General features: G+C 46.7%; 1 protein-coding gene across 1 annotated transcript; it reads left to right on the top strand.

The window, feature by feature from the left end:
- The first annotated feature begins 2,561 nt into the window (after positions 1-2,561).
- POLR2M (RNA polymerase II subunit M) lies at positions 2,562-10,001 on the top strand. The gene is made up of 4 exons (XM_008143185.3): positions 2,562-2,812; positions 4,386-5,027; positions 7,071-7,275; positions 9,619-10,001. Exons 1-4 carry the CDS (start codon positions 2,700-2,702, stop codon positions 9,763-9,765), a joined length of 1,107 nt encoding a protein of 368 aa, XP_008141407.2. The 5' UTR covers positions 2,562-2,699; the 3' UTR covers positions 9,766-10,001.
- Positions 10,002-11,874: the final 1,873 nt, after the last annotated feature.

Genomic DNA, 11,874 nt, shown 5'->3' with positions numbered 1-11,874 from the left:
CCCCACCCATGCACCAGGCCTCTATCCTATCTAATAAAAGAGCAATATGCAGATTGACCATCACTCCAACACAAGATGGCTGCCCCCATGTGGTCAAAGATCCTGCCCCCATGTGGACACAAGATGGCCACCACAAGATGGCCAGCAGGGGAGGGCAGTTGGGAGGGACCAGGCCTACAAGGGAGGGAAGTTGGGGGCGACCAGGCCTGCAGGGGAGGGCAGTTAGGGGTGACCAGGCCTGCAGGGGAGAGCAGTTGGGGGAGACCAGGCTTGCAGGGGAGCAGTTAGGGGCAAACACGCTGGTAGGGGAGCAGTTAGGCATAAATCAGGCTGGCAGGGGAGTGGTTAGGGGGTGATCAGGCTGGCAGGCAGAAGCAGGTTAGGGGCAATCAGGAAGACAGGCAGGCGAGCAGTTGGGAGCCAGCAGTCTTGGATTGTGAGAGGGATGTCAGACTGCCCGTTTAGGCAGTGGGATCGGGCCTAAACAGGCAGTTGGACATCCCTCAGGGGTCCCAGATTGGAGAGGGTGTAGGCTGGACTGAGGGACACTCCCCCCCCCCCCCAGTGCACGAATTTTCGTGCACCGGGCCTCTAGTATTTATATAAAAAGTTTAAGATTTCTATATATGAATGGGACACTTCATTAAGAGTAAGAGGAATATGGGGGGAAGGCAGAAAGAAAAATTATGAGTGAGATTTCATCAATATGCATTAGGAGAGACAGAAGTACAAATATAGCCCCCTTATAGAATTCCCTGACTTTACAATTCTATCAGAAAGGACAAAGAAATCACCATGCATAACGCAATTGGAAAAGCACAATATGCTTCATGTAGTGAGGTTCTAACTCAACTAAGCATTGTAGTTATGCTCAAAAGAGAGCAGTTTGGGTTGGGATAATCTAGGGAGAAGGTGAGACTTGATCTAAGATTTATAATGGGCAGGGGAAAAGGGACATCTTCCACAAAAGGAAAACAGCTGGGGGCAAAATTCTGAGGCTTGACAGAAGGCATCCTTGCCTTGGGACACCTGTGGTACAGGATCAGAAGAAGGGGTTCACTACCGTGGGGTAATAAAGGCCTCAGCTTTGGCCCAGGGACAAGATGAGGAAGGTTTGGGGTAGCTTACCAGGGGACAATTACCTGAGCCAAGGGTTTTACTCCAGTGTTTCTTATTTAGTTAGGGCTAGAGCAGGTTATTGAAGTCCTTGAAAGTAGGGCTTATGTTGAGGATTGTGATCCATCAGTTAATCTGATCTGAATGGACTAGATTGGGAGGACACAGAAACTGTGCTCCCTGGGGTAGCTTCAGATATTACTTAGAGCGTCTGTCTGATTGGGAGGGAATTGCTATGTTTATTGTAGCCCCTTACATAGGACTGAGAAAATTTAAATTTTTCATATCAATGAATGGAGAGGCAGTGTTGGAAATTACGAGGCCATTCAAACCTCCCAGTTGATATTTCTTGTGATTCTTGCATGCTTCCTAGTCTTTCCCTTGGGACACAGCTCGGGTAGCTGAATTATAAAGAGAAGGTAAGAATTAGGTGTGGTGCTTATTACACCGCCTTCCTCTTCTCAACAGCCTTTAAAAAACACACACAACACCTTTCAACACATTTAAACACGTGGAAATAGGCATAAAGTGAAGGGAATTTTCAGATTGGTGTTGTAGAAAGAGCAGCTGGGCATTTGAGTTTGAAAGCTGGTGCTGTCACTAGTGTTGAGCCCTGGGAATATTTACTTGTGTTTTTGTGCCTCTGTTTTTCTACAGGCAAAACCTGAAATTGTCAAGAGAGGCTCTGAAGCCAGACACCAAATGTCTTGCAATGCCTGGGGGCAGTGCCGCAAATGAATAAAAGTCTGGGGCCACAGGCCACAGAGTCCCATTAAGAAAAGTGAATGGTCCCTAAGGATCCTTCCCACTTTTAACGACTCCATTCGAGCAAGGGGCACCACACCACAGACCGGGGCCTTCCGAGCCGGGTCCTGCGCAGTCCCCACCCTCACCAATGGCTAACTCATCACTCATGCTCGGACTTACATTTCCCTTCTCAGATACCTCCCCCGGTGCCCACCCCAATCTTACCATCACACTGTCTGATTATTTGACTGATGTCTGCCCTCTCCAGCACTCCGTAAACTCCACCACGGCAGGGGCTGTGGCTATTGTTGGGGTCATGGTGGCACTGAGTAAAACTTCAAAATATATATATTGATTTCAGAGAGGGAGAGGTAGAGATAGACAGAAGCATCCGTGATGAGAATCACTGGGGATCCAGCCTGCAATCAGGTCGAGCTCAAACCCTGAGCCACGCCGGCCGGGCACGAGTAAAACTTTTAAAAATTAAATTAAATTTTTTATTTAATTGTTGACAAGTATTACAGAGAGCGGAACTTTTTGAATTGACAAGATGAAGTAACAAACCCCTGCGCACTCCCGCCCAGGCTGGGCCCGACGTCATCCTCGGAAACTTCCGCCCCTGCGCACTCCTCCAGGCACCCCCTTCCTCCTTGTCTGTGTTTGTTTCCGGCGTTTCAATAAAGCTCGATTCGGTTCGAATAAAACCAGTCCTTCCGGGAAAATGGCGACGCCCTCGAGTGCCCCAGAGTCGCCGCCGGCCGCGGACCCGGCGCTGGCAGCGGGGGCTGCCGAGGGAGCCGAGGGCCCGCCGTCCCGCCCGCCGCAGCCCCCGCAGAATGTCCTCGCTGCCCCGCGGCTTCGAGCCCCCAGCTCCCGAGGACTTGGGGCGGCGGAGTTTGGCGGAGCTGCGGGAGATGTTGAAGCGCCAGGAGAGACTTTTGCGCAACGAGTAAGCTTGGGTCCCGCCGAGTCACCGCCAGGCTTGGTTCTGGCTCCTGGACGTGACACCCCCCCTCCCCTCCCCCCCGGTTCCCCTCCGGGGAAGGTGACCTGGGCGCCGGCAGCTGCGGGCCGGCCCCGCGCGGAGCGGACGGCCTAGGTGACCCGCGGAGCCGACCGGCCCCTGCGCTCCCCCCGCGGGGCGGCTGGTGTGCGCACCCGCCCGCGCTGCCTGGCTCCTCCTCGGTTTCTTTACCCGCCGCTGGGTGGGTTCCTGACACGAGGGTTGTGCCCCCCTCCACCCCCCGCATCGTGTCCCAAACACCTTCGCAGTTTGGTCTGTAAATCCTGTTTGTACCGGAATCCTGGGGATGGAAAGAGCGGGGTGTAAAGCGTGGTTTGTTGGGCAGAGGAAGTTGGCCTCCCCTCCGGGTGGCGGACTCGGTGGGTGTTAGCCGGGGCACGATGAGGGGCGCGATTTGGGAAGGAAGCCGAGCTGAGCTCGGTGCCGGGCGCGCGGAAGGAATGAGAGGCCGACGACAGAGCGAGGGTACTTTCAGAGAGGTCCCCCACAAGGAGCGGGTAGGAAGGGAACCAGAAAAGCAGTTGTGGGGCTGGGGAAGCGACGTGGGGCTGGGGCTGATTTGAGTAGGTAGTTGGCAGGGAGGGCCGAGGTTTGGAGTCTGTGGAGAACGTGGTGGCGGGGCCCGAGAGAGAGGAGAAGGCTAGGGGAATGCAGGAGTCTCAGCCGGCGGGATGCTGGCCGTGGAAACTGCGCGAGTGAGTGTGGTGTCGGAGACGGAATGTAGGGCCTGGGGTGTAACCTTCCCTCCCCGTTTACTGGGTGGCTGGAGCAAGGGAATCAGAAAAGAAACTGTCAGCAAAAGGGACAACTGATCTCTTGGGGGCTTCAAAGACACAGTATTTTGACTTAGTGAGAATGGGTTTTTCATCTATGGCAGCAAATTAACTTGGGGGTCTCAGGACCCCCTTTTCTACCCTTTACCACTTACTGAGTGTCCCAAGAGCTCTTGTTTTATATCTGTGGATATTTGCCAATGCATTAGGGATTACAAGTGAGAAATCTTTAAAAAAACACAAGAATGTACAAGCTCACACATTCTGTTAGCCAGAGCAGTGATAACCACATATCCCGTGGCTTCTGGAAGACTCCACTGTACCCATGTGAGAAAATGAGAGTGGAAATGGCAAAGTGTCTTACTTAGTATTATTATGGAAATACTTTGGCCTTCCAGACACGGCCACCTCCCCTCCCCAGAAAGGTCTTGTAGATCATTCATACTTATGTTGATTTTTGGGACATCTTATATAAGTGTTGTATAAAATACTTTTGTTGAAATTCTAATTAGATGAGACAAATGAGGCATATTCCCTATTCTTTCAGGATTCCCTTGTTTTGGGGGGTAGTCGGATAATTACATTCCTGCTTCGGGGCAATTGGAAGTCAGGTTTTTAACGTAAGGATAGATTTTTTTTTTTCCCTTTGAAGATAATGCTTTGTCTTTATATCTCAAGTTTAAAAACATGGCTCTAATGCATACATGTTCTTTTCCATTTGACAGAAAATTCATTTGCAGATTGCCCGACAACGGTAAAAAGATCTTGGACTCTGTTGTCAAACTGAAAGCTGCCATTGCAGAACGTGAAGAAGTTAGAGGAAAAAGTGAACTGTTTCATCCTATTAGTTTAGACTGTAAACCAAGGCAAAAAGCAATTGCAGTTGACGTGGACACAGATAAGGCCCAGAATTCTGACCAGATACTTGATACTTCATCACTAGTTCCTGGCTGTTCTTCTGTAGATAACACCACGTCGTCTAAAACAGCCTCACAACAGGGACTTGTACGTTCTAGTCACAAAGGTGATGAAGAGGCTCCTCAGGTTGGGTACCCAGTGAACAAGTGCCCAGCTTCCAGCAGCAGAGCCACCGCTCCTTCCTCACCCGAAGCCACTGAGTGTCTCCCTCAGCATCCTGGGTCAGGTCCAGCAGAAGATACTTCTACCAGCTCCGACGACCTCTTCATTGACAGGTTACAAAGTATCACAATTGCAGACCCAGATGAGCAACATTCGGAAGAGAACACGAGGACTGAGAACTTGACAGGCCTTCGTAGCGGGACACAGAAGAAGCCTCATTACATGGAAGTGCTAGACATGCGAGCCAAAAACCCAGTGCCCCCACCACGTAAATTTAAAACCAATGTGTAAGTACCCTCGGAGACAGACCTGTCACAGGAACATAATATTGGTTAAACTCAAAAAATTGGGAGAACATTTAAGTTCAGTGGACTTTGTGTGAGAACTATTGTGTTTAGGAATGAGTGTGCTGTGGAAACAGTGAGACTGGCCTGCCTGGCGTGGAGGATTCATGTTGGAAAACACTTGAATATTTCAGCCAAATAATCGAAAAGGTTTTAAATAGCAGATGGAGTATTAAATTTCAGGATACTTAGCCAGTATTTTATAATAAACAGAATTTATTATGACTTTTTCAGGACCATTTTCTGGTATACAGCTCCCCCTTTGATTAGAATGTCAGCCAAAGAAAAAGCAATTGCAGGAGCCCACAGACTTTCTCAGCAGAAATATTTTGTGTGCTCATGGATGTAGCAGCAGGTGCTGTGGTGACACAGAAGTACAGATTCTGCTCATCAAAGAGTTTAGGCTGTAGATGAGGACCCAGGGCTTACATACTTGGAAGAACAAACCATGTAACAACTTTAGAGGGAAAGAAGCTGAGAAGAGGTTAAAAAAAACAAATAGATTGGGGTAGGACGCAAACTAACCCTGCTTCTAAGTTCCTTTTCATAGTTTTGTTTCTGAGCTCTTCAGAGAAAGAAAAGCTCTTTGAAGAAAGAATGTTACCTATTTGTATGCAAATGTGGCATTCAAATCGGTGTAGGAACTGGTGAGGCCTAGATCTACAAGGGTGTAGCATTATCCAGACACATAGGGGAACCACTACTGCCTTCCTTTTAAAAACTGAACACCTCTAGTTAAAAATACCTAAAACCATTTTTATTGTTATAAAGAGACTTTAAAGTTTAATCCTACCCCAGTTTTAACCTCAAAGTTAAAATATTAAATCAAAACGTTTTATTTCTTTAGTCTAGAAAACCAGGATTGTGTTACATTAATTTTTAGTTAGGAGTAAAAAGTAATCTTTGATTAAGTAACCTCTCATGTTGTGTGCAAAGAAGTATCTCCTCACTGCTGGGAAGACAAAAATAAACAGAATACCCTGATCCCAGTTTTGAGATCCTGTTAGCTGGAATGGGAGTAGCAGTGAGGGCTACCAGGGGTTAAGGAAGTTGAACAGAAAGAGCTCCTGTGCACTTAGAGCAGATCAGGAAAGGCTGGGCCTTGATAGAAGGCCATGGGACAGAGGGGTTGAGGGGAGCATGAACAGCTGCTTGGCAGTTAGAAAGTGGGTTAAGGCTCCAGTTCTGCTCTTCCCTTGGCCGCCTCCTGCATGTTCTCCTGGCTCCATTGCCACCAGGATGCTGGAGGCTGCCCCTCTCCTATCTCTAGCTTTGGTCTTTTTGGAACTTCAGATTTACACTGCAGTTACCTGTGAAATGTGACTGTGTGCGTATCCATGGCACCTCAGGTTTATCATGTACAAAGTAGAACTCATTTCTTCCCAAACTGACTTTTTCCCATATTTCCTAATTATTAGTGTCACCTCCTCATCCCTCCCCTTCCCAAGGTGTCTTCCTTTTTCCTCATCTCCATATCTTCTAGCTATGAAGACCTACATAATACATTTCCTTTGCCTTCATCCTCTTTCCTAAGGGAGGACTGTTACCCTCTTGGGCTATAACTATGGTCTCTTCCAGCCTCACGCCTTGACTCTTCACCAGTCCATCTTCTCCACTGCTGCCAGAATAAAATTTGTAAAATCAAATTGGAACCTGTTCACCAGAATAGAGCTTTTCACTATGTCTGGACCCAGTCTACTTCCCGGGCTTGTCTGGCACCTTTTCTGTACTCTCTCCCTCTTGCACCTTCCGTGTGCTGCAGCCATGTGCTTCTCCCTCTGCTGGGGTGCCCTCCTCCCCTCATTTTCTTGATGGGCAAGCCCTTTTGCAAATGTTTTTTGAATGAAAAAAAAAGAAGGTAGCTTCAGTTCAAGTATAAGGTTTGAAGAGAAGGAAATGACAAAGAGCTACGGTTGAAGGCTACTTGTGTGAGTGTGGTAGATATATGTCTACAGAAAGGTGATATAACGTAAGTTTTCCCTCCAGGTTACCTTCACAACAGAATGATTCACCGAGTCATCCGCAGAGAAGAGGGTCTCCTATTTCCTCAGAGGAAAGGCTGCGCAGGGATAAGCAGCATCTCGATGACATCACAGCGGCTCGGCTTCTGCCACTGCACCATCTGCCTGCACAGCTGCTCTCCATAGAAGAGTCTTTGGCACTTCAGCAACAGCAGAAACAGAGTTATGAGGTATTTAAGAGTATTGCTTGTTTACTGTCTGTATGTTGGATGCTACTTACGTAAGTCAGAATTTACTTCAGGGAGGACGGGATTTAACAGGGATTAGGTGCCAGAGAAATGGCAGATGAGTGCCGTCAGCTCTCAGATGTGTGCCTGTAGTTTTCAGTTTTGAAGTTGCTAGACCTGCAGGAAGCAGCTGGAGGTGATCACAGCAACCTGCAGCATCAAACTGGTATTCACCAGGAAATGCTGCAACATGGCACGTCTCCGAAAGCCCAGGCTCTTAGGACAGCAGTAGTATCATTTGTGTTTTCTACCTTATAAAGCCCATGGGAGAGCTGCTTAGTGGTGGGATCCAACCAGGACCTGCAAAGAGAACCAGGGAAATGTGGTTTCCGGCTTCCATCTCCTGTGATGCATGGGAGGGCATAAAGGGGGTGGGGGAACAGTGTTGTGTTCTAACAGACAATTGGACACTAGGCTTAAAAGCCTCATCGGCAGGCCCTTGTGAAGATAGAAGAATCTCCTACATATAGTGACTTAATCATGTTTGTATAGGACTGTTTTTGAAGATCTGTACGTTCTACATAGAACTTTAAACATGTATATTGACAATTTGTGTACAGAATAACGAGTGGAAGAAAATAGGTATGAGAACCTTAGTGAGAAAAGAAAGGGTTTGATATATTTAGTAATAATTTGAGTCTCCAGAAGAACAGTAGCCTAACATCTTAATATTGCTTAGATTTTAATCAGGTAGTATGTACCAGTTAATACAGAACCAAGGCTATTCTACCTTGGCTTTTCGTAAAAGCTCAGTTGGCATGGATTGGCATTGTCAAGGCACTCCTTTTTACAGCCATTTTTCTTCCTCTCAGTGCATTACAATTATACAACCATAGCATTGAGGAATTTTTTAAAAAATTGTCTATATGGTTTTAAATGCCTGTCCTAAGACATTTTTAGGTTGAATTACACCCTTCAGTTTGAATTTGACTTCCTTGGCAGAGTAGTAGTAGCTCCTGCTTCAGTCCTACTTTTCCATAATGTCCATGGCCTGTGGGGACGGTCCTAAAGGAGCTCCTGTGATGTGGGAGAAAGCACGAGGAATGTGAAGGGCAGAACTGGAAATGAATGTTGCTGACTGCCATACATTGGTGGTTTATCCTTGGGTGTATATAAGCACATTGCCAGAATCTGGAATTTACTTGGACACTTTTCTGCATAGTAATTTCCTTGGGACTTTATTTGGAGGATAGTCAGCTTTCCAGTATTAACTTTTTGACTTTTATTGTGGCATTGAAAGGTAACTCATAAGCCTAGAAGCCATGATTTAATCTAGGAAAGATGAGTGTCAGTTGGAGAATCAGCACAGCATTAGTGATTTTTGACATTTGATAGCTCAGATTGTTCTATGAGTTTATATATACACACTAGAGGCCTGGTGCACAAAATTCGTGCACGGGTGGGGTGTGTGTGTGTGTGTCCTTCAGCCCAGCCTGCACCCTCTCCAATCTGGGACCCCTTGAGGGATGTCCGACTGCCAGTTTAGGCCCGATCTCACAATCCAGGACTGCTGGCTCCCAACTGCTTGCCTGCCTGCCTGCCTGATTGCCCCTAACTGCTTCTGCCTGCCAGTCTGATCACTCCCTAACCACTCCCCTGCCAGACTGATCAACGCCTAACTGCTCCCCTGCCGGCCCGATTGCCCCTAACTGCCTTCCCCTGCCGGCCTGGTCACCCCTAACTGCCCTCCCCTGCCGGCCTGGTCGTCCCCAACTGCCCTCCCCTGCATGCCTGGTCACCCTCCCCTGCTGGCCCGGTCACCCCTAACTTCCCTCCCTTGCCAGCCTGGTTGCCCCTAACTGCCCTCCCCTGCAGGCCTGATCGCCCCCAACTGCCATCCCCTGCAGGCCTGGTCCCTCCTAACTGCCCTCCCCTGCAGGCCTGATCGCCCACAACTGCCCTCCCCTGCTGGACATCTTGTGGTAGCCATTTTGACCACATGGGGGTGGCTATCTTGTGTGTTGGAATGATGGTCAATTTGCATATTACTCTTATTAGATAGGATGTGTGTGTCCACATACTTAAAAATATATCTGTATTTATAACTGTTGCAGTGTGAACTGATTACTCAGTTTCTCATGAAGAGGTGGAATATTTCCATGCACTTCATTAATGGACATCTGTAACTAGAGCTGTAGCAGGCTAGTAGTTCTCCCAGCACAGCTCTGTTGCGTCTGTGGTAGACACAGCTGTCAGGCTTGGTGCATTGCTACAGAGCTCTAAGTTTAGGAATTGTAGGGAAAATATGTGAGTGTGTAACTTCTTGCTTTACATTTTATTTTAAAGGAGATGCAAGCAAAGCTCGCAGCACAAAAATTAGCTGAAAGACTGAATATTAAAATGCAGAGCTATAATCCAGAAGGGGAGTCTTCGAGGAAATACCGAGAAGTAAGGGATGAAGATGATGATCAGTCCTCTGATGGTGAATTCTGAAGATGGGCATTGGGGTACTCTCCTGACTCTGCCTGTTGAAATGTCATTTTCTTACATCAGACTTTTCTAACAAGTATCAAGATCAGTGTCAGATGTTGAGGGAAATAATATTATAAAGTTACGCAACAGTAGCTATAAAAATAGTTTGTCTTTCAGAAGATAACTTTCATGTACTGGAAAAGTTTAACATTTGAATGTTGTGTTTAAACATTGTATTAAAGTTTTGCAGTATGTTGTGTGTTGTCTGATATTTTAGTATATAGTAAAGAACATTTTTTTTTCTCTAAGCCAAATGAAAGGTGATTGCTTTTTTCCCTTCTTTTTCCCTCTATCAAATAGCTTTTATTACATGCCTTTCAGTGAAATATTAGGTGTCCCAGGCATCACCTAAAATGAATTAGGAAGATATAGTTCCCTCTTCTTTCGAGTAATGAAGGGAGCAGTCTAAAGAATGCTGTGCATGTTTGCATGGGCTTATTGAGGTACTGGATGGGAAATACCTAGGAAGACACTCATGGAAAAATGCTTAAATGTTTGTTTCCTTCTTCTGTCTTCCCTTGGAAGAATGTTATCTTTCTTCTGGTTACGAATAAGGAGTACATTTGACTCTTGAACAATGCGGGGGTTAGGGGTGCCAACCTGCTCAGTTGAAAATTGTATATAACTATTTTTAGTTCATGTTGGAGGGTGGATGGTCTCTCTGAATGACCAGCTTTCCCCAGGGTAACATGAAATATAGGAAAGTCTAAGATGACTGATGAGGTGAAGGGAGTTCATATACTTGACCTGATCTGAGTTTATTGCTCTTAACAGATGATAGATTCAGTTTGGTGAAAAAAACATTTTTTTTTGTTTCTAAGATACAATTGAATTATTTGTCAATACATTGTTTCCCCCCGCCCCCCTCCAAAGAAACATACATATGTAGGCTGCAGAAACCTCAATCTATATATTCATGTTTGTAGGATTATATGATTATCTTCAGAGAAATTAAGATGTATGTTATCAAACATTTCTTTAATATGTTGGAGCTTTTAAACAGCGTTGAAAGCAAGAATAAAATATTAATTAGAGCAACTTCCAAATTTTAATGATGATGTGTTACTGGTGCTTAATTAAATTTAACTTAACTTTAAAAGAGACTTTTCATATATGTAATTTGATGGAAAATACATTTAGGTCAGATGTACAAGGAGAGTAAGGGCTGAGTTCTATATCAAGCCCCCATTATCCCCAGAAAAGCAAATTAAAACTATACTGAGCTAATAATTTCATTATTTTTAGTTTATAAAACTAATAGTAAATGATTTCACAACATAAAGTTATTTGATGTTCTTTTGTTAGAGGATGAAATAATACATGTTACTGGTATGTCTGGAAAGTAGGATAAGGTAGAAGGGTTCACATGCATACATGCACAATTCCTGTAATTCTGCTACCCAGAGAGAGGTTCTACTTGGGTATATATGTACTTGTACATATTTTTTTATATGCATAGCTATCCATGTATATTTTCAACCAGAGGCCCGATGCACAAATTTGTGCACAGGTGGGGTCCCTCAGGGTGGCCTGTGGAGATCGGGCCCCAGCTCGCGACCCCAGCCTCGCAGCCCCAAAGCCCCGCCTGGCACCCTGCCTTGGCCTGGCACCGCCCCCTCACCTGCTTCACCATCCCGCCTGCGGGCTGATTGATCAGGGCTGGGGCCCCCCACCCGACTCCCTCAGTGCTTAGAAGCTGGGCGGCATCCTCGCCCCCTGCTGCCACCACTGCTGGTTGCCGTCTGTGGGGCGATCAGCAGGGTGATTGTGCCTCTGCTCGCACCTGCCTTGACCTGGGGCCGCCCGCTCACCTGCTCCACCATCCTGCTGTGGTCCTGTTCTCGTTGGAGCCCATTGGGGCTGCCAGCACCTCCAATGCCAGCCTCCACCGTGTTCTGTGCTGCCCCCTGGTGGTCAGCGCATGTCATAGCGAGCAGTCGAATGACTGCCCGAGGGGACAATTCACATATTAGGCTTTTATTATTCTACCAAATAAAAGAGTAATATGCAAATTGACCACACCTTTGCTATGCCCAAGCCACACCCACCAGCCAATCAGGGCAAGTATGC

The sequence above is a fragment of the Eptesicus fuscus genome, chromosome 5, assembly GCF_027574615.1.
Source record: "Eptesicus fuscus isolate TK198812 chromosome 5, DD_ASM_mEF_20220401, whole genome shotgun sequence".
In the NCBI taxonomy this organism is placed as follows: Eukaryota; Metazoa; Chordata; class Mammalia; order Chiroptera; family Vespertilionidae; genus Eptesicus; species Eptesicus fuscus.
This window is presented reverse-complemented; position numbering and strand designations above follow the sequence as displayed.